Source organism: Silurus meridionalis, chromosome 25 (assembly GCF_014805685.1).
Source record: "Silurus meridionalis isolate SWU-2019-XX chromosome 25, ASM1480568v1, whole genome shotgun sequence".
Taxonomy (NCBI): Eukaryota; Metazoa; Chordata; class Actinopteri; order Siluriformes; family Siluridae; genus Silurus; species Silurus meridionalis.
Genome location: NC_060908.1, coordinates 9,008,783 through 9,032,081, shown reverse-complemented (window position 1 = coordinate 9,032,081; position 23,299 = coordinate 9,008,783). Strand labels below are relative to the sequence as shown.

The window sequence follows — 23,299 nt, the reverse complement described above, 5'->3', positions numbered from 1 at the left end:
CGGCTCGCCCCACAGTCTTCCAAGAAGTGACGGCTCGCCCCACGATCACTCTGTAGGCGATGCTACGTCACAGACCTTCTCTCTTCCCAAGGGGTCCCCAGAGCACTCACCTCAGTTCCTGGACTATGAAGGGGAAGTCGAACCGCTGCCCCCGGCTTCATTTGCAGGCGACGGCTCGTCGCACAGTCTCCTAAAAGGTGACGGCTCGCCCCACGAGCGCTCTGAGGACCAAGTCACGCCACAGAGCTCCTCCCACGGCGACGCCTCGCTCCCGAGCTCCTCCCACGGCAACGCCTCGTTCTCGAGCTCCTCCCTCGGTGACGGCTCGCCTCGGGACCCCTCTCACGGTGACATCCTGTCTCCAAGCTCCCTGGACGAAGACAGGTCACTCCTGAGCTCCATGGAGGTTGACGTCGCACCGACGAATCCTGACGAGGTCACGACTCAATCGCTGTACTCGGTCAGGGACATCGCTCCATCTCCGGGCTCCGTCCAGAAGGTCGTCCAGCTGGTAAGCCCCGTCGAGAGCTCTGCCCTGCTTCCAGTAGTCACCGAGGTTGTCTCTCCACTCCAGGTCCCCGTGGGTGATGAGGTCCCGTTCCTGTCCTTCCTGGGTAACGCCGGTCCGTTCCAGGTTGCTGCCAGGGACGTCTGGCCGTGTCAGGTCTCCAGGGCTACCGCCTCTCAGCTCCAGACCACCGCAGGGGAGGTCGTTCAGCAGCCGGGTTTCGCTGAGGGCTTGGCTCCGCTCCCGGGCTCCGCTGAGGGCAGCACTCCACCTCCGGTCTCCGCTGTTGGTATCTCTCCGCCTCCAGTCTCCGCCGAGGGTGTCAGCCTGCTCCAGAGCTCCGTGGATGAAGTCTCTCCACCTCCTGTCTCCGCCGAGGACGTCGTTCTGCTCCGGGTCTCCGCAGGGGTCGTCTCTCCGCCGTCTGTCTCCGCCCAGGACGTCGCTCCGCTCCGGGTCTCCGCAGGGGTCGTCTCTCCGCCTCCTGTCTCTGCCGAGGGCGTCGTTCCGCTCCGGGTCTCCGCAGGGGTCGTCTCTCCGCCTCCTGATTTTTATTTGTATTTGCATTTTTATGTAATATGGCAATTTAATACACTAAATGGGTTTAGTTTTCACAGATTGTAGTTTTAGCAATAAAAATGTTAATATTTTTAAAAAGGAAACAAATTACTTGTTCATTTAAAAAAAAACAGTCTTTATTCTCTTGTAAATTTAGTGTCACTTTTTAATAAATAAAAAGTATTTTTATCTGATTACTCGATTATTCGATGTACTAATCGGTGGAATACTTGATTACTAATATAATCGATAGCTGCAGCCTTTGTTTTGACCATTTAAATTTTGAGTTATATTAAATATATAAGTTAGTTACTCTGCACACAATAATCTATAATGACAAAATAAAACATGTTTTAGAAATAAATGTTTAAATACATAAAACAAATTTTTACTTATTACCTGTTTATGTTGTACATACCTTTAAGTATTTAACTGCACTGCACCAAATATGTATCAGTTTTCTGTAATCCATGTATTTTCCTATTCCTTGTTACCTTTAAGTGTATTATAAAAATAAGAAAACAAAGTGGATTTTGATTGATTTCTTCAACAAAAACCAAAACATTCTTTCAAGCCTGCCTATTTACTGTCTGACAGATGTGTTTGATCAAACTTACAAATATAAAAAAACATCTTATTCATTCTTTATCACCACGTAATACAAATAAAAATGTATTGAATTTAATTATATTCAAGGTCACACAAATGTAAAAGTGATTTTATTTTAGGTTTTGCATTGATTAATACATTCACTGGAGCTCATTTAATGATATGAATAAACTATCTATTCACACTCTGCTGGGTATTAAACACAAGCAGAAAGAGTGCCATGACAATAATTGTCTTGATTCTTTTGGAAATAAAAGCATTTAAACTGCTGAATATAATTCAGTTTGACTCAGACATGCATAATTTCTTAGCCTAATTAGTTTTATCTCATTTTGACATAATTACTGCACTGTTTCAAAATATCTTCTACTGCATCCAGAGTTGAATCATCCTGTTTAGAGCAAAGAAAATTTTTTTTATGAACATTTAACTTTATTAACAAAATAAATCCAATGATTTTAATTCTAGTAGTCTATTTCTCACAGATAACAGAGCCAAAACCTAACCTAAACAATAAATATATATGTATATATGTGTCTACCTATTTGGTTTTTTGGGGGAGCTAAATCATGTATTTCATCACCTTGACAAAGCAGACTCTAATGTACTTCTGGAAGTGTGCTTTTTGTTCCAGACTATAAAATGCAGAAACAGGGATAGTGCCCAAACCCTACAAGGACATGAACATAAACATAGAAAATATCCTGTTAATTTTGCAGCTAAATGTTGAAGTTGCCCTATGAAAAGTCTTTGTGTTGTTTAGTGAAACTGATTTATTCTTACCTTCACTTTAATAAACCACTTGACAAATCTGCGGTCATAGAGTTCATCCTCAGTATTTGGGTCATTTAGGTTAACCTCTACCAGAAAAATACATTAAGCTATATTCAGTGATATATTCATTTAGTGATTTAGGTCACAAGCAGTGGTTTGTCAAGCAACGGTGGTAAAATCTATTCATTCTTTTTCCTTGTGAGAGAAAATGCAATAGCTATCACTGGTTACAGAATACAGCTCATCCTGGGGCACCCCCAGAAGTTCCCATGCGAAATACGAGATATAATCTTCGAGACTATAGGTCTTGACGAGTCTATTCACCCCATAACAGAGAGTAAAGCAATCCTGCAAAGAAATCTCATCTGCCACCTATACTTGCAACCTTTTTTATTTTCGCCACTATTATGTCTCAGGATAGAGATGTCGAATGGCCAATAAATAAAATGTTTTTTCCGCAAACTGTGCTTCCCTTAACTGATTGTAACACTGCTGCCACACAACAATTTTATGTCAGGTTTAGCTCTGTTTTTAAAATGATGGTAAAATCTCATGCAGATATGTTGTCTTTTTTGTTAGTACTATTACCTCTATTGATACTCACTCAGATTGGAGATGTTCACCATTATAAAGTAACCCCCCTCAGGCATGATGGGCTGCAGCCCCACACTACTCAAACAGTTTGCTAATCTTTTGCATTTGACTTAGAGCTGCTTTGGTAACTGTTTAAAGTAGCTCTCTTCTGTGCCAAACATGTTGTATTCTCTTTGAAAACACAGTGCCATGGCCTCCTGCACAAACAAATAGTTTATATTTAGGTATTCATATAGTGCTGCAGTGTCATCTAATATGTTGCATTGAAGAAAGAAATTATAGAATTGCTGAAATATATAACTTTTTAGCACTTTACAACTTATACTTTGTACTCATGTTACACTGTTTTTTTTTAAAGCATGTTTGGCAAACTCTACAATTCTTATTACAAAACTGTGCAAAAATAGTATATATTTTTGCACACTCTAAATTATGATTATTATGATAATTATTATTAGTATTATTACTTAAACAGTTTTTCCCAGCATTTTAACTTATGCAAATTGTGTGCATATCCAAAACTAAACTTCTTCCTGTCATGACAAGGTTGAGAAACACTTTTTACTAGAATGTAGAATTTCTCAATAATGTAGATTAACAATTTGCTATAAGAGTGGCACAAAGATTACCCCACCAGGACCTTCAAGAAATTAGAGGATTTGCCAAGAACTGAAAAGTATGCACATAAAAAGGAAGACACACAAGAAGCTTCTTAAATGTCTCCCATCTTACTACATGGTTACTACTTGGTTCTACAGTTTCATAACTCAAGACCTGTCATCATCAAGAACATTCACTTTGTACATTACTATGCACTCAAAATGTGTGTGTTTTTTTTTAATCCCACAGTACTTCCTTTTATTATTTTTATTATTTATTTATTTATTTTATGTTTTGTTTCAGTCTTGGGTCCCATTGCTGTCTGTCCTGTATTTACCTTTCCTTTCAGTTGTGTATCCCTGATCAAAGTAAAGAAGTCTTTGTGATTCTTTTTGGTTATTGGTTTGAGAAAGAGGAAATGAAGAGAAAATGTGAATTTTAATGTGTTTAATTACAGCAGGAAAAATAAGTATTTGACACATCAGCATTTTTATCAGTAAGGGGATTTCTAAGTGGGGTACTGACAACATTTCCACCAGATGTAGCCATCAAGCCAAATATTGAATTCATACAAATAAATCAGAACATTTAAGTATACAAGTTGAGTCATAATACATAAAGTGAAATGACACAGGGAATAAGTATTGAACACACTTCATTTAATACTTTGTAGAAAAGCCTTTGTTGGTGATTACAGTTTCTAGACGCCTCTTGTATGGGGAGACCAGTCGTCTGCATTGCTCAGGAGTGATTCTGGCCCATTCTTCCACACAAATGGTCTTTAAATCTTGAAGGTTCCTTCGGCCCTATTTTATGAACTTTGATCTTCAGTTCTCTCCATAGATTTTCTATGGGATTTAGGTCAGGTGATTGGGCCATTCAAGCAACTTGATTTTCTTTCTTTGAAACCACTTCATTGTTTCCTTGGCCTTGTGTTTGGGATCATTGTCTTGCTGAAATGTCCACCCTCTTTTCATTTTCAGCTTTCTGGTAGATGGCAGCAGATTTTTATCCAAAATGTCCCAGTACATTTCTCCATTCATCCTGCCTTCAGTAATATGAAGTCTGCCAGTACCCCTTGCTGAAAAGCAGCCCCAAACCATGATGCTTCCACCCCCAAACTTAACTGTTGGTATGGTGTTTTTGGGGTGGTGGGCAGTGCCATTTCTTCTCCAAACATGGTGTGTAGAATGACTGCCAAAAAGTTACATTTTGCTTTCATCTGACCATACTATAGTCTCCCAATAATCCACAGGCTTCTCCAAATGCTCTTTCGCAAACTTTAACCGAGCCTCAACATGCTTTTTGTTCAGCAATGGAGTCTTGCGTGGTGAGCGTGCATGGATGCCATGGCGGTTCAGTGCATTGCTTATAGTTTTCTTTGAAACAACAGTACCTGCTGATGCAAGGTCTTCCTGAAGTTCTGCCCGAGTGGTTCTTTGCTCTTGGCGAACTCTCCTGATTATTCTTTGGACTCCTCGGACAGGGATCTTACGTGGAGCACCTGATCGTGGCGGTTTATGGTGAACTGATGCTCTTTTTATTCCGGATAATGGCCCCCACAGTGCTCACAGGAACATTCAGCATTCTGGAAATGCGCCTATAACCATTCCCATCAAAATGCTTTTCAACGATAAGATTACGAAGATCTTGAGAGAGTTCTTTGCTTTTACCCATCATGAAGTCTTTCCTGTGTGCCTCCTGGGTAATGAGAAGCCTTTATAGGCCATCAATTAGGACTAAAGCAGCTGATTTCAATTTGTACTGATAGGGGGCAGGGTTTCTCTCTCAATACTGACAGATTTCAGTTGATCTCCTGGCTTTCTATGCCATTTTGCACCTTGTTATCTTCATGTGTTCAATACTTATTCCCTGTGTCATTTCACTTTATTTATTATGACTCAACTTGTATACTTAAATGTTCTGATTTATTTGTATGAATTCAATATTTGGCTTGATGGCTACATCTGGTGGAAATTTTGTGTCAATAGCCCACTTAGAAATCCCCTTACTGATAAAAATACTGATGTGTCAAAAACTTATTTTCCACGCTGTATGTTCTATCCTGTTTCACAGACATATTGCTGTGCCCATGTCAAGAAAAATAATTACTGCTGTAAACATAGATTATAATTATCGAATATGCAAAAGAGACAGACTATAAATGTACCTGAGTAGGTGTGGGACAGTGGTATACACTGTTCTGATGGATCCTTTGCAGATGTTTAAGGAGGTGTCCTGCTCCTATTGCCCAGCCCAACTGGACATGAGCTTAATTTAAAAAAATATATCTATATAAACCAACCATCACCTTTATGAAGAACAGAAGTTATAGGGGACCATACAGTATCTTTCCAAATAACAAAAGTTGTGTAAACAACTAATTACTCTGTAAGCCACAGTATAATTATATGCTTGTTTCCATAACTTAAAAACACTTTTTTAAAAGTTATTATCTTTTAGGATAAAAACTTTTGCTGCAAATGTAAGAAATTTCTTAAAAACTCAAAATATAACTCGTGTAGGATTTTTTCAGATCTGAATTGAATTTGTGAATAACGGAGTTGCGAATATAAAGTGAATCTGTGACAGCTGTAGGGGAACAGAAGTAATACATTAATGAAATATGGATAACATTATGTTTTAAAATACATAGTTAGCACTTAACATGGTTTAACAAACAGCATACCAAAAAATTGGTTATTTATCATATTTTCCCCATTTACCTTCCATCCTGTGGCACTAAAGCTCTTGCCTGCACTTCCAATAGTGACAGTGCATTCCCACATACCTGGAAAACTCGCTACAGAAGAAAAACAGGTAATTACTAAACAAATCTGTTCTCATAGGTCAAAGACATTTGAGCAACTCTTATTAATGCCTCATGTATATACAGTCATGTGAAATATTATACCCTACAATTAGATAAATGCAACCTTAACCATGTCATAATTTTTTTTAACAATAATAAAAACAAAATGGAAAAGCCACATGTGAAAATCTAAGTACATCTTGTGATTCAATATCCTGGAGAACCAACTTTAGCAGCAATAACTTAAAGTAGTCATGTGCTGTATGACTTCTGTATCAGATGCGCATTTGGCAAAAAACCTTCATTGAGGTTGGCAGGCAAATATTTATTCACAACTCTTTTAAAGTCGCACTACAACTTTTTAAACAGGTAGAGGTCTGGTCCTCAGCTAACTGGGCTATTGCTATTGATTTTGTTCTTGTTTTAGTCGTCCTGAGATTTACTGGTGTCCTTTTGTATGACCCAAGTTTCAGCTGCCAACCCTAAGCCATGCTGACATGTTTTTCCAAAAAACATACTTGTTTAATCTTTTTCTAATTGCATGTCTATGCACTTTATTTTCTTTGTTGCAATTTCTCTGAGCATTGCACAGTCTGTCCTTGGGGTGATTTGGCTGGAATGTCCACTTCTGGGAGGTTTAGCAACTGTCTTGAATGTTTTTCACTTGTGAATTATCTTCCTCACTGTAGAATAAACAACTTCAGAATTGTTTGGTAATGGCCTGATAACCCCTCCCAGATTGATAGGCAGCAACAATTACTTCTCTAGGATCATGGCTGATATCTTTCCTCATTGGAATTGTGTTAACACATAACTGAATGCTACGGAATAGCAAACTGCTCTAAAACTGGCTTTAATAGAGGTGGTCACACTTGCTGATGATTAATTATTCAAGAGCATTTAGTTAACAGCACCTTGCTGCCACTTAGCCTCTTAATGCCAATGGAAGAAATAAGGGTGTAAACACATGGCTTCTCCATTGCAGCTTGAGTTTTGTAAAAAAAAAAATATATAATAATAATAATAATAATTAATACTAATAATAAAGCACAGTGTAATAATGTTGTTCAACTGAGGTTGAATGTACCTAATTTTTAAGAACTGATAAGGTCCAGCTAATTGTTATTATGTCCTGATACGTAAAACCAACACATTCAAAGAGGATGTACAGAGGCAGAGGCAGAGGCTACAGAGGCAGCCTTCACACACCTGATATAAGTGTATTTAAAGGGATGAAAATGTATATAAATCCACAGGAGACTCGTGTTATTACCTATTTTAATATGTTGTGCTCCATCATATGTAAGCCACTCATTCACCTCATCACTGATGCAAATAACATCATGTTTTATACACAGGTCAGCTATCATCTGTAGCTCTTCCCTCTGAAATATCTGTAAAATTCAAAAAAGAAAATAGGCTACTTCAAAAACCTGTATTATGCATAATTTTTTATGGTTTCATCTTCAAGGATTTGTCATTTGTAATTATTTTTTACATTTTGATTTGGTAGGTATAATAACGTGGCCTCCTAAATGTGTTTCTTTAGACTGTAAGCAACTGAACTCTGTGAACTATGATATTGCTACTGAAAATTTTTTTTTTTGTTGTTGTAATTGGTGTCATGTAATGAGGAAGTTGGGGATGCAATTAATTAAATGATTGTCATGTAGATTAAAAAAATCCAGACCAATCAAAATTGTCATCCAAATACTGTAAATATAAAACAAGTGTGGGGTAATCAGCAAACAACATAAACTGGGCAAAAACACAACGAGAGCATGAAACTAAACCAAGATCAAAAACCAGGAAAACAAAACACAGAATAAAGGCTTGGTAAATGGCTAACAGAGAACAAATTCACTTGAATGTTTTACTTCACAGTGAGCTGAAAGAATTTGTGCTTATTATAGTCTTAATGATAGTGATTAATATGTGGAGTGTTGTATTGCGGGAGTACAGGGAGGTACATATTTCATATTATACACATTATATTAGGATGGATTTTGCAAAGGAAACAAAATTATTACCAGTATCAATATCTTAAAATTGATGTAACCATCTCTGCTCTCAGTAAAAGTAGACAGAACTCACCTTGCCTAATGGATTATTGGGATTGTTAATGATGATAGCTTTTGTATGAATCTTAAATTTACTGCACAGCTCTTCAGGACATAACACCCAATCACCACTGGACAAGGGTGGGCCAGTGACCCTTTTCTGCAAGATGCAGATAAGAACCCCAAAGTTGTTATGCATAAAACAACTAGGTGATAACTAAAGAAATGTCTGTTCTAAAAAAAAACAATAAATTTTTGTTATAGTTTTTTAAATAAAACACTCACCGGTTTAAGGGATATGTAGACAGGCTTTCCTCCTGCCATTATCGTCATGGACTTATAGCAATTATAGAAAGGTTCTAATATAATTACCTGTAAAAAAAAAAAAAAAAAAAAAAGATCACAGACGATAAATACTGAAAGAAGAGAATTACTAATAACGAGGTTACATTGGTGTACTGTTACTAAAAATCACTAAATATGTAAACCTTTAGATAAATTGAAAAACATAAATATTTTAAAATTAGATTTTTGTCAAGAACTCAATTAATGTAAAATATAGCTTTACTCACTTCGTCGCCTTCAGCAATTAGAGCCTGAAGTGCACAGAAAAGAGCTCCATAAGCTTCCACAGTTACTTGTACATCCTGCATGGGATCTATTTCCGGGCCCAAAATCCTTCCATAGAATTTGGCAAGGATCTTTAAAAGAGGTGGATGTCCCTGTGGATTACATTACACATTTCCTTATTAAAACTTTAGAAAGAAATAAAGCCAGGTTAATTTTTTGATAAATGCAATAAAAGTCAAAAGTGACAATTCAAAAAATCTTTTGGCAATGGTTTAAAATCAAGCTGAAAAAAGTTTTAAATGTAAGTTTAATAGTATAAAATAAAATAACAAAAAACTTTTGTCTTACAAGGACACGTGTGTATTGGTGCATATTGGTGCCCCTACTGACAGCATTGTAAAGAGCCTCCTTGACAAAACTGGGAGGAGGGAATTCAGGAAAACCATGGCTCAGGTTCACTACATTGTACTCAGCAGCTAGTTGGGAAAATTCCTCCCTAGCAGACAAACAAGAGAGTTACAACTGGCATATACTGCAAACTTACCACATGTCTATACCACATGTCTATACACACACACACACATATATATATATATATATATATATATATATATATATATATATATATATATATATATGTATGTCCATATATCTGTCCATGTGTTTTAATTTTTTTTTGTGCATGTGAAAAAGCTAGAACCTGTTAGAACAACCAAACAATGCACAAAACAAATGTCAGAAAAATTGCAATTAAGTGAACAAGTGACATATATAGAGATAATTACTCCTGGGTGAGTTTTACTATACATATATATATATATATATATATATATATATATATATATATATATATATATATATATATTTTCCGGTGGTTAAACTGGAGTATTAGATGTATGCTGATTATTTGGCTACTAACAAATATCAGCAGTTCTTTCTTAATAAATGCTATTACTGTTTATAATAATAGCTGCTCGCTTTTGCTAAATATTTACCACAAGTGACACCATACACTCATCAGCCATAAAATCTAAACACAGGTAATAACTTTCATTTTCTTACAATAGTGTCTTTCAATAGGTGTAGCTTCTAGGGAGTGATTTATTAAAGTTGACGAACAGAAAACTGAATCAGAACGGAAAAAAACAGAAGGTCTTGCAGTGTTAGTATCTATCAAGAGTGGTCCAAGAAAGGACCTTCAACCAGGGCTGTAGGGACCACAAAAGAGGATCCTGTCTGTTTTAATCCCACAAAAAGCTGAAAAAGTGAATTCTTGTGCACTGCTACAAGTATATTAAATAGGCTTGGGAGCCTGGTCTGATGAAGTTGATTTATTCATTCATTCATTTTTTCTTTCTTTCTTTCTTTTTTTCACTTACTTGGGGAAGATTTGCCACCAAGATGTACTATGGGAAAAAGCAAGATGGCAAAGGCAGTGTGATGTTCTACTGAAAAATGTTAAAAAAATGTATCTTGAATTTATGTGGTGTTACTTTGGCATGTACCTCAAGGGTACTTCCTAAAACGTGGTACCGAGTACAGTGGCAATGTCTTAGTGAAAACACCACAGGTCTTGTAAAGTCCATGCCTAGTAAAACTAGGTTATATGTATTGGGTATTCAGTGTAAGTCCTACTTGTATGTCCCACTATTCATTCTAGTAATAAGGTTTTGGATGTAGTCTTACGTGCATGGTTGCCACTTCAGTGCAACCTTTACTTTAATATTTGTATAACTGCTTTAAAACAAAACACACATTTGCATTTTTAACTTTTGAAAATGTTGCTCGAAATTTGGATGAAAGAAGCGGTTTTTGCTTCAGGGTCCCTGGGTCCATGCCCTTAGGTGTGAATGTGTATGACTAACTTTGTGAATTTTTATAGCCTGCTCTGTTCCCAAGAAAAGGCTCTAGATCATGTGTGACTATGACAAGGATAAAGCCGATACTGCTTTGACATCAATTAATAAATTTACTTATTAATTAATCTGGATATAAGTGATTATATTATATTTATTTTATGAAATGCTTCACAACATTAAAACATAAAGCAATGAAAACAAAAACAATTACTTATAATTATATAAATATAAATATATATATATATATATATATATATATATATGTATGTCCATATATCTGTCCATGTGTTTTAATTTTTTTGTGCATGTGAAAAGCTAGAACCTGTTAGAACAACCAAACAATGCACAAAACAAATGTCAGAAAAATTGCAATTAAGTGAACAAGTGACATATATAGAGATAATTACTCCTGGGTGAGTTTTACTATACATATATATATATATATATATATATATATATATATATATATATATATATATATATATATATATTTTCCGGTGGTTAAACTGGAGTATTAGATGTATGCTGATTATTTGGCTACTAACAAATATCAGCAGTTCTTTGCGCTTAATAAATGCTATTACTGTTTATAATAATAGCTGCTCGCTTTTGCTAAATATTTACCACAAGTGACACCATACACTCATCAGCCATAAAATCTAAACACAGGTAATAACTTTCATTTTCTTACAATAGTGTCTTTCAATAGGTGTAGCTTCTAGGGAGTGATTTATTAAAGTTGACGAACAGAAAACTGAATCAGAACGGAAAAAAACAGAAGGTCTTGCAGTGTTAGTATCTATCAAGAGTGGTCCAAGAAAGGACCTTCAACCAGGGCTGTAGGGACCACAAAAGAGGATCCTGTCTGTTTTAATCCCACAAAAAGCTGAAAAAGTGAATTCTTGTGCACTGCTACAAGTATATTAAATAGGCTTGGGAGCCTGGTCTGATGAAGTTGATTTATTCATTCATTCATTTTTTCTTTCTTTCTTTCTTTTTTTCACTTACTTGGGGAAGATTTGCCACCAAGATGTACTATGGGAAAAAGCAAGATGGCAAAGGCAGTGTGATGTTCTACTGAAAAATGTTAAAAAAATGTATCTTGAATTTATGTGGTGTTACTTTGGCATGTACCTCAAGGGGTACTTCCTAAAACGTGGTACCGAGTACCCTGCTTCATGGCAACAGCATTTTTTAATGGCAGTGGTCTCTTTCTCTCGAAGGAGCTGCTGGCAATGTCTTAGTGAAAACACCACAGGTCTTGTAAAGTCCATGCCTAGTAAAACTAGGTTATATGTATTGGGTATTCAGTGTAAGTCCTACTTGTATGTCCCACTATTCATTCTAGTAATAAGGTTTTGGATGTAGTCTTACGTGCATGGTTGCCACTTCAGTGCAACCTTTACTTTAATATTTGTATAACTGCTTTAAAACAAACACACATTTGCATTTTTTAACTTTTGAAAATGTTGCTCGAAATTTGGATGAAAGAAGCGGTTTTTTGGTGTTACCGCCCCACTGCTTCAGGGTCCCTGGGTCAAGCGTTCTGTAAGGAGTGATGAGGAGCAAAACCAAGCAAAGTAGGCAGACTGCTGAACATGCCCTTAGGTGTGAATGTGTATGACTAACTTTGTGAATTTTTATAGCCTGCTCTGTTCCCAAGAAAAGGCTCTAGATCATGTGTGACTATGACAAGGATAAAGCCGATACTGCTTTGACATCAATTAATAAATTTACTTATTAATTAATCTGGATATAAGTGATTATATTATATTTATTTTATGAAATGCTTCACAACATTAAAACATAAAGCAATGAAAAACAAAAAACAATTACTTATAATTATATAAATATAAATTATATTTAATAATAATACATTATAGAAAAAAAGCAAGTAAAATTTTACCACATGCAATCATCAGCTGCCTCAGTCCTTGATGTACGGAACTTGCAAGACATGGTCTAAAATATGACAAACATAGCAAATGTGTCAAGATATAGTCTATAAAAATGCAATTGCAGTTTAACATTTATAACTTGCATTTATAACTTGTATAAATGAAATGAACTGAATTTACAAACAATGATCCAAAATAATTAATCTTAATAAACAATTTGATGTGCTCATGTTTGCAAATGCTAAACAATCCAATTGTAATTAAACTTTTAGATTAAGTTTGTCCGTAACCTTCGTGCAAAATTTAAAAGAATATTCTGCTTAACAAAACAAAAATTCTTTAGAGAATAAAGAATGTAACAGAAAGAAAAAAGTATTTACCAGACAAGTAGAAGGCAGTTCTGTAGATATGACTGATTCGAATGTTTCTCACACCTCTGCATTATCATTAAGTACGCTACAGTGTTTTTCAAGTCATTTGAGTGACTGATATTTTTCACAGTAAAACCAAATCTGACACCACTGTCCTAAACATTCCAGTATTTAAATGACACCTTGAGGGAAAGACGTAAAAATCTTAGCTCTATAGCCCTAAGGCTAAAATACAAAATAATAATAAAGATTTTAGTAAATTAACCATCCTTGATGTCAATAACATTTATTAGCTCAAGATTGTAACTAAGTTGGTTCAACTAATTACACAGTTGCCGTATCCGATTATATTTGCCATATTTTTCTTCACATTTTAAAGTTTCCCATTGATTTGAGCAGAGCGGTCATTTCTGAGCCCCTTTTAGGAGAATTAAAATAAAAAGTTATTTACATTCACTGATCCGACATAACATTAAAGCATGTTTAAGACAGGTGAATGAATAACAGTGATTATGTTAACATTGATTACATTAATGGCAAAGCATAAGGATCTGAGCAAAGCATCAAATTGTGATAATGAGACAATTAGATTAGAGCATCCTTAAAAATTATTTTTTTTGGTGTGTTCCCAGTATGCAGTGGTTCGTACCGACCAGAAGTGTTCCAAGAAAACACAACTGGTTGACAAGTGGGTGAGTCATGGGTACCCAACAACACACAATAAATCACAGCTTGATGCATATGGTGTTAGACTAGTCAGACTGTCCATACTGACCACAGTTCACCCCCCAAAAGCTCCTACAATAAGCATATGATCATCATGGCATAATGAAAGTCAGTGATGTAATGTGATGAATAATATTTTCATCATTTTGATGGTTGGGTGCAGGTGCATCATTTACCTAGGAAGAGATTCCCCAGAATGCCTGTTTCCTTGGTGAGAATGTAGGAAATGACTGTTGTACATTATGCAAGAGAACCTTGAGGAAGATTACTGATATCAGCTTTAGTCAGCGATGGGAAGTAATGAAGTACAAACACTTTGTTACTGTAATTAAGTGATTCTTTTGGTATCAGTACTTTACGTTGCTATTTATTTTTCGGGCAACTTTTTACTTTCACTCATTACATTTTTTAAACAAATATCTGTACTTCCTGCTTCTTACATTTTCAAAACAGGCTCGTTCCTTTAGTTTGAATCTATTTGGTAACATGATCGATATTGTTTCTTCTAATTGCACACTGTTTTCAGTCCATCAACCTATTTCTTTTCAATTTGTGGCTTTTTTAAATCTACAAATGGTGTATCACACACCACAGACGTAGGCTAGTTTGCAAAGCTAACAATGAGCAAAGAAAGATGGCAACAAGAACTATGGCTAATGTGGATGAGGCAGAGGGAGTCAGTGATGTAAACATGACAGTGATGTAAACAAGACATTCCTGATCACCTGATCATCTTCATCTTTGCTCTGCTTGTGTTCTATATGGCTGTTGTTCAGCTGGGATACATTCATTAGGTAACAAAATGTAAAATTCTTTTGTATTAATATATCAATATGATTTGAGGTCCAGTTACTATCATGGCACTAAAACATATAGTAGTAATGGCGACTTTTTACTTAAGTAAATGTCAGAGCCCAAACTTCTTTACTTTAACTTGAGTGAAAAGGTGTAGTCAGAACTTATCAGTGTCTTTTAAAACATAAGTATCTGTACTTCTATTAGAGCAGGGGTCTCCAAACTACGGGCCGTGGAGACCTTTTTGTCTACGGAAAAAAATTACGGAAATTTACGTGTATCCTGCCAAGATCAGCCGCCGCTTACATGGACGTTATGTTTTTACCGAAATTAAAATAGAGGCGTGCAGTAGTGCGTTACCGTAATTTCCGGACTATTGAGCGCACCCAAATATAAGCCGCACACACTGAATTTGACAAAGATTTTTATTTTGAACATAAATACGCCGCACCTGTCTATAAGCCGCAGGTGCCTACATTGAAACTAATGAACTTTACACAGGCTTTAATGAAAGACAGTGTCTGTAACACGGCTTGTATCTAAACAGTAGCCTACCAAGAAAGTCATTGTTCACTGTCTTCCTCCTTCCTTTCATAACAATTTCTCTCGGGATTTTATCTTTTAGCATCGTCGTGCGTTTAAAAATCACCATCGGTGAAGCTTTTCTCCCGATGCCGTGCAGCTCAGAACACAGGTGAAGTGCGTTTTTTCATGCCCGGTTGTTTTCAGCGTGACGAATGATTCGCATTTTCTTGTTGACAGCCCGAGTGAGCGGCAGGTCAAACATCAGAGGAACATCATCCATATTTATGATGTGGTGCGGCCCGATTCAGTGGGAGCGCATCTGATTTAATATAAAGATTTCATTGGTTCACCTGAACCCGTTCGGCAATTTCATTGGTCTAATCATCATTTCACAAGAATGAAAAATGTGAAGAACAATTTGAGAACAAACTTCTCCGATGATAATCTCAGGTCACTGTTGATGTTAGGGACATCAAATCTAAAGCCAGAAATGTCTGCTATTCTGGCATCCAGGAAACAATTTCACCATTCCCACTAATACAGGTGTTCATGTGTAGTGTATCAATGTGTTATTAAATAATAACTGAATAAAATAATATCACATAAATAATTAAAAACGACATCCATGTTTTGATTCTTTTTTATTTGGACCTCGAGTGTGTAGTCGGCCCCCGAACTGCTGTTTGATAGTTAATGTGGCCCTCAGGCTGAAAAGTTTAGAGACCCCTGTACTAGAGTAAAGGATGTGTGTATGTTTGCCATCTCTGCTTTTACCCAACATCTCTGAACCATAGTTATCCACCTAAAATTGTTTAAGTGCTTTATTGATTTATTAGCATATGCTTATCATGATTTGAAACAACCTTTTTTTTGTATTTGGTTTCAATAACAAGATTCTTCATCTTTACAACTGTAGACTGCATTATGAACTTTGTAAAGTTCGTCTCAGACAGATTCAGTATCCTGTATTTTTTCATCCTCCCTTTTTCTCAGAATATCTTCAGTCACTTTCAGGGTTGATTCATCCTGTTTATAACAAAAAAATGTGTGGGATTAATTGCCATTGTGATGATATATGACACAATATCTTTCTTACTACACGCTATAATGAAATGGCTCTCACAAGCAGCTTTCTAATAATAAGCAGGTAATTGGCAACTATTACTCAATTGCAAATTTATCAGAAACAATTTAAAAGTATTTTAAAGGTCCAAGAATGAGCTTTGAAACATTCATACACCAAATCACCTTTACAAAGCAGATTCTAATATAGTTCTGAAAGTCTGCTTTGTGTTTTGGGCTGCAAAACGCAGATACAGGGATAGTGCTCAAACCCTTAAAGAACACACAAAACACATTCTGTTACTATACATAAAAAGTACTTTAAAGAGATTTCTTTTTTAATCAGTACAATATACACTTACCTTCTCTTTGATAAGCCATTTAACAAATCTGTAGTCATAAGGTTCGTCCTTAGTACTTGGGTCATTCAGATCCACCTCTACAGGAAAAACAAAGTTTATTCTAGGTACTTTGTGTAATAAAGGTAAACACATTTTTTATTGTATTTCTCAACCTGCTATTAATTAATGAATTTTTTCAATGTGTTTTTTTTTTATTATTTCTCTTCACATAGTTTTTGTACTGAGTTCCTGCATAGTCTTGCATGTCATATGATCCTTGAAGCAAAACATATTATTCCACCACTATGTATGTGTGTGTATATATATATTTATTTATATATATATATATATATATATATATATATATATATATATATATATATATATATATATATATATATAATGTTGTTAATATATATATATATATATATATATATATATATATATATATATATATATATATGGGTGTGAGGACTCACTCAGGGTGGAGATGTCTGTGATGATGTAGTAGCCACCATCGGGTGCAAATGGTTGCAGTCCAATGCTCCTCAAACACTCAGTTAGCCTAAGCCTTTTGGCGTGGAGCTGCAGTCTCCTGCAAACAATAAATTATACAGATGGTTAGAGAATTGTTGAATATTTTTATGCCCTTACATATAATAATATATTATATTTAGTAGGATATATAGAGGAGGTTTAGAATTTTTTTCAAACCAAGTTCCTTTTTACTCTGCACATTTAAAATGATTAGAGTTTTTTTTTTTTTTTTTACCTGAGTAAGAGTAGGACAGTGGTGTATAGAGTTCTGATGAATTTTTTGCAGGTGATTCAAGATGTGTCCTGGCCCAATTGCCCAGCCTACCTGAAATATTGTACAGACCTGTGTCACAATAAATTTAAATAAATTAACATGGCTAAACCAAAACGTTTAAACCAAGCTTTTAAGATCAATCGCACTTTGTAAACCTCAGAGTAGAGTTATTTTATAGTGATTTGCTCATGTGCCTCATTACATGAAACATACATTAAGGTAAAGGTTTTTAAGATTTCTGACAAAAAGATTTGAGTTGTTATTGCAAATCTGTGCCGTTTGGCCAGGCAGAGGGACCGAGATGGGAAGGATGTGCTGCAAGTAAGAGCAAAAAAGGATGGACATGAAAATGTGTTGACTAGTGAGGAGAGTGTGTTGTGAAAATGGAGGGAGTATTTTGAGCAGCTGATGAACGAGGAAAATGAAAAAGAGAGAGAAGGTTGTATGGTGTGTAGATTGTGAAGCAGGAAGTGGATTGGATTAGTAAGGAGAAAGTGAGAGCAGTGATTAAGAGGATGACGAGTGGAAAGTCGGTAGCACCCAATGACATACCGGTAGAAGCGTGGAGATGTTTAGGAGAGATGGCAGTGGAGTTTTTAACCAGATTGTTTAACAAGATTTTGGAAGGTGAGAGGATGCCTGAGGAATGGAGAAGGTGTGTGCTGGTACCGGTTTTTAAGAATAAGGGAGATGTGCAGACCTGCAGTAACTACAGGGGAATAAAGTTGATCAGTCATACCATGAAGTTATGGGAAAGAGTGGTGGAAGCCAGGCTGAGCGAAGAGGTGACCATCTGTGAGCAACAGTATGGTTTCATGCCCTATTTGCAGTATGGTTACATGCATTATTTGCTTTGAGAAGTTCAGAAGTGGTTGCATTGTGTGTTTGTGGATTTAGAGATGACAGGGTGCCAAGAGTGAAGTTGTGGTATTGTATGAGGAAGTCAGGTAGTCAGAGAAGTATGTGAGGGTGGTGCAGGTCCTGTATGAGGACAGAGAGACAGCAGTGAATTGTGCAGTAGCAACAACAGACTGGTTCAAGGTGGAGATTTGATTGCATCAAGGATTGGCTCTGAGCCCTTTCCTGTTTGCAGTGGTTATGGACAGGTTGATGGACGAGGTCCCATAAGAGTCTCTGTGTACTATGATGTTTGCGGATGATATTGTTATTTGTGGTGAGAGTAGGGAGCAGGTTGAGAAGAGCCTGAAGAGGTGGAGGTACGCGCTGGAGAGACGGAGAATGAAAGTCAGTAGGAGTAAGACAGAGTACATGTGTGAATGAGAGGGAGGGCAGTGGAGTTGTGCGGTTGCAGGGCGAAGAGGTGGAGAAGGTGGATGAGTTTAGGTACCTGGGGCAAACAGTGCAAAGTAATCTAGAGTATGTTAGAGAAGTGAAGAAAGAGTGCAGGTTGGGTGGAGTGGGTGGAGAAGAGTGATAGCAGGAGTGATTTGTGATAGAAGGTTTTTGCTAAAGTGAAAGGGAAAGTTTATAGGACTGTGGTGAGACCTGCGATGTTGTATGGCTTAGAGACAGTGGCATTGACAGAAGGTGGAGCTGGAGGTAGCAGAGCTAAAGATGTTGAGATTTTCATTGGGAGTGACGAGGATGGACAGGATTAGAAATTTGTATATTAGAGGCACAGTGCATGTAGGACGTTTTTGGAGACAAGGTGAGGAAGGCGTGATTGAGATGGTTTGGACATGTGCGGAGGAGGGACATGGGGTATATCGGTAGGAGAATGCTGAGGATGGGGCCACCAGGAGGGAGTAAAAAAGGAAGGCCTAATTTAAGAAAAACAATTTTTAAAAGTACTGTATGTACACAACAAACCATTTAGTATAATATTACAAAAAATAATGAAAGTGGGTTGATTTAGCAACAGTTTTACAGCATTATTTAACTTAGTACCATATGGCTTCATTACCTTCCATCCAGTGACACCAAAGCTCTTGCCTGCAGTCCCAATGGTCACAGTGCGCTCCCACATGCCGGGTAGGGTCGCTGCAATGGACGCATAGATTAAGTTAAAAAGTTTTTATTCATTTATTTTTATTTATATATAATTAAGTCTTTATTGGTAGGCAAACAGCTAAAATAAAAAATCTGGGTAATAAATGTTTACAAATTTATAGCAAGAATAACTTCTTACCTATTTTAATTGTTGTGCTCCATCGTACGTAAGCCACTCATACACCTCATCACTGATACAAATAACATCATGCTTTATACACAGGTCAGCTATCATCTGTAACTCTTCCTTCTGAAAAACCTGCAAAATAAATGTCTAATTGAGCTGATTATTATTTGGAATAACAAAATCACTTTTTACTGGTCTTTAATCTGATTATTGAATGAATCTGTTTATTACACACATTTATAAACATATTAGCTAACAATAGCTGTTGTAATACTTGATAAATGCAATTTTAGTACATAACAACACAACTCTATTCTGCAAGCAATTTTTGAACAAGACATTATACTCTGAAAAAAATAGAGAGAGCTCACCTTACCCAGTGGATTATTGGGAGTGTTAATGATAATAGCTTTTGTGTTTGAGTTAAATTTACTGGCTAGCTCTTCAGAACAAAACCCCCAATCAGCTCTAGACACAGTTGGACTGATGAACTTTTTCTGTTGGACACACAGTATATTTTTTTTATGTGTAATTAATTATGTGATAAATAAAGAAATGTATATTACAACTCAAAAAACATTTACTAGAGTTTTTCTAATTGAACACTCACAAGTTTGAATGGAATGTGAACTGGTTTTCCTCCTGCCATTATTATCATGGGCTCATAGCAATGATATGAAGGGTCCATAATGATCACCTGTACCCACATGAGGCATGAAAAAGTGATAGAGAACAAAATCATTTACATAAAGCTACCAAGGCAACATTCGTGATATGCAATATATGTCCAGAAGTATGTGGACAGATGACTTACTTCATCACCCTCATAAACCAGAGTTTGAACTGCACAAAAAACAGCCTGATAGGCTCCCATTGTAACAAGGATTTCCTTCATGGGATCTATTTCCTGGCTCAAAATCCTCCCAAAAAACTTGGCAAGAATCTTAACAAGTGGTGGATGGCCCTGTTGGTCACATTATACTTTTCTTTAATAAACCTAACTTGGAGGGGTTTATTGATTGATTGATATTGATTTATACATTTTGGCTATAGTTTGCATTGATATAAACATCTATTCAGGTAAATATACATTTTAAAAAACCACCAGGTCTAGTGTGTAGCAACTACATTATAAACAGTTTATGTACATATACTGCATATTACAGATAATAATTATAATAATAATAATAATTAAAAATAATTAAAAAAAGAACGTTTTGATGGGTAGGCTATATGTACCCCATACAGAGGTCACAGTCTGCCAAATAAATAGTTCTATATCATCTTTAGGCGAGGGTAAAAATATGTAATTATCAATGTATGATGTCACATACTGCCTAGTGGCAAGAAAGGGTGAAAAATAATATCTGTCTTACGAAACAGCGTGTGTACTGGTGTACATGAAAGCTTCCACTGGCAGCATTGCAGAGGGCCTCCTGAACAAAACTGGGTACAGGAAAGTCTGGGAACCCCTGGCCCAGGTTGACTGCTTTATACTCAGCAGTAAGTTGTGAAAGTTCTGACCTGGCAGAAACAAATCATATAGTTGCAAATTTTGTGAAAGTTTCTTATAGTGGCTTTCATTTTAGTAGAGTAGGCATTAGTAAGTGAACAATACATTCAGTGAAATAAGAATTATTCTTTCATCAGTTGTTTACTGTTAATACATTGATTAAATTACAATTATTCTTTACATATATATTATTACATTATTATACATTATTCATATTTATTATTTTTTTATTATATAAAAAATTATATGCTAAAAGTGTTTTCTTTGATATCATTGCATGTGAACATATTCTTTTCTCATTTCATAAAAATGTAGAAGATCAGCTGAAGGAATCATGTTCATATCTCTGGGCAAGGAAAATAAAACTATAATTATAAACTATAATAACTATAAACTATATAACTGGAGCATAGTTATGTTCCTGCACTAAGATTATCTTTGGATACTTCAAATAAACTTGTACTAAGAAACAGTGAGTAAATCATTACCATATATGTTTATTGACAAGGTTATTCCTGGGTGTGTTCAGTTTGTGGGACATGACGATCTGAAAACCAAGAACCTGAATCATAGTTAAATCTAAAACTAACCATGAAAAAAGCATAAAAAAACAATGTTGTTAAGCTTCTGATAAAGGCTGTTTGCTGGCTAATATATATATATATATATATATATATATATATATATATATATATATATATATATATATATATATATATATATATCTACAATAGATCTACATACATACATACATACATACATACATACATACATGTACTGTATACTAAAAGATAGATGTTTATCAACCCAAGGTTAGCCATCTTGACGATAAATAGATAGATAGATAGAGTGAAAGAAAGAAAGAAAGAAAGAAAGAAAGAAAGAAAGAAAGAAAGAAAGAAAGAAAGAAGGAAAGAAGGAAAGAAGGGGGAAAAAAAGGAATTTACTTACCAAGATAATGCAACTGCAATAATAATGTTAATGAAAGCACCATCTATCTATATAAGTACTGGAAGTAGCTGATATCTGCACTACCTTGTTCTGTCAGTTTATGGGAATTAGAAATGTTCTTCACACTACAGCTTGCTTACTGCTACACTTCCAGACATTCCAGTATTTAAATTTTACCATTTAAGAACAGCATGCTCTTAAATTTTGTATGAACAGATGTTTGCAAAATAAATACATAAATACAAGATTAGAAGACAGAAAACATGCCATTATTTACTAATGGCTAAATGGGTAGATAATTGCTGGAAATAGTTTGTTACAATGGTTACTACAAAAAACTGTTCACAAGAGTTATCTGGGTGACCTGGTCAACTGCTACAAAATCAATTTCAAAGCAAAATGGTACACACTTACCCCAAGACTACAAATGCCAAGTATAGACACAATATATTTTAATAATATGAACTGCTACTGACTTTTGAGGGCACAGTTTTTTAAGGCAGAATGGAACATATTACAGGCAGGAGCTGCTACTCTTATTTATGGACATGGCTCTTCATTTTTTACCCAGCCTGCCTGGTTAATCTGATTTGTTTATTTTGATATTAGCAGGACACTGATGTGATTGGTGACACTATGTCTGTGTTACATTCTGTTTCTCACTTTTAATTATGCAGCTATAGCTAGACTAGACTAAACTTAAATGATAACGTCTAATAACATTTAAAACCACAGTAGGATAAAAGTAATATACCGACACTGGGCGTTCACACATAAAACCCACACAAGGAATAAATAAGCATGAGAGACCCTGATGTAGCGGTGGCACTGGGAAGATGGTTCGAATAAAACATTAGTCAGATAAGTGCTACCTCAATAGTCAAGAGGTTTGTCTTCTGATGAGAAGGTGTAAGTTTAAATCTCTGGAACATCAAACTGCCTCAGCTGAGCTCTTAAGCAATTCCCTTACCCCTCAGCCATAAAAATATAATTATAATGTCATCACAGCCATACATATAAAGGGTTCATTAGACAGTGAGATTAACTATATTTTCTCCTAGACCCAAGGTGCTATATAAAAGTATAATCCCGAACCATCAGATGTACCAGCGCCATTTGGATCCCAATTCATGTGGAGTTCGACATTGGACCTCTTTGAGTGTTTAAAGGCTCTGGCATGGAGAAGCTGGTGTTGGATCTATGATGATCGCAAATGTTGAGCTAT

At 35.9% G+C, this 23,299-nt stretch overlaps 1 protein-coding gene and 1 pseudogene across 1 annotated transcript; both read right to left on the bottom strand.

The window, feature by feature from the left end:
- Positions 1 to 1,079: 1,079 nt before the first annotated feature.
- On the bottom strand, positions 1,080 to 19,460 carry LOC124379479 (annotated as a pseudogene).
- Positions 15,641 to 22,165, bottom strand: LOC124379187 (kynurenine--oxoglutarate transaminase 3-like). Its single transcript, XM_046839348.1, has 13 exons — positions 22,075 to 22,165; positions 21,612 to 21,670; positions 20,987 to 21,134; positions 20,425 to 20,574; positions 20,221 to 20,307; positions 19,982 to 20,107; positions 19,623 to 19,742; positions 19,398 to 19,474; positions 17,435 to 17,542; positions 17,142 to 17,257; positions 16,684 to 16,760; positions 16,508 to 16,594; positions 15,641 to 16,285 (listed from the first exon to the last, which is right to left on the bottom strand). Exons 2-7 carry the CDS (start codon positions 21,662 to 21,664, stop codon positions 19,623 to 19,625), a joined length of 684 nt encoding a protein of 227 aa, XP_046695304.1. The 5' UTR covers positions 21,665 to 21,670; positions 22,075 to 22,165; the 3' UTR covers positions 15,641 to 16,285; positions 16,508 to 16,594; positions 16,684 to 16,760; positions 17,142 to 17,257; positions 17,435 to 17,542; positions 19,398 to 19,474.
- Positions 22,166 to 23,299: the final 1,134 nt, after the last annotated feature.

Bases quoted from the DNA above. Each gene is read 5' to 3' on its own strand.
- LOC124379187 (XM_046839348.1), bottom strand. From the start codon at position 21,664: ATGTCCCACAAACTGAACACACCCAGGAATAACCTTGTCAATAAACAT. The intron at 21,135-21,611 runs GTAATGATTTAC...TGTTTCTGCCAG, and splicing joins CTTGTCAATAAACATATATG to GTCAGAACTTTCACAACTTA. The intron at 20,575-20,986 runs GTAAGACAGATA...TGTGACCAACAG, and splicing joins ACCAGTACACACGCTGTTTC to GGCCATCCACCACTTGTTAA.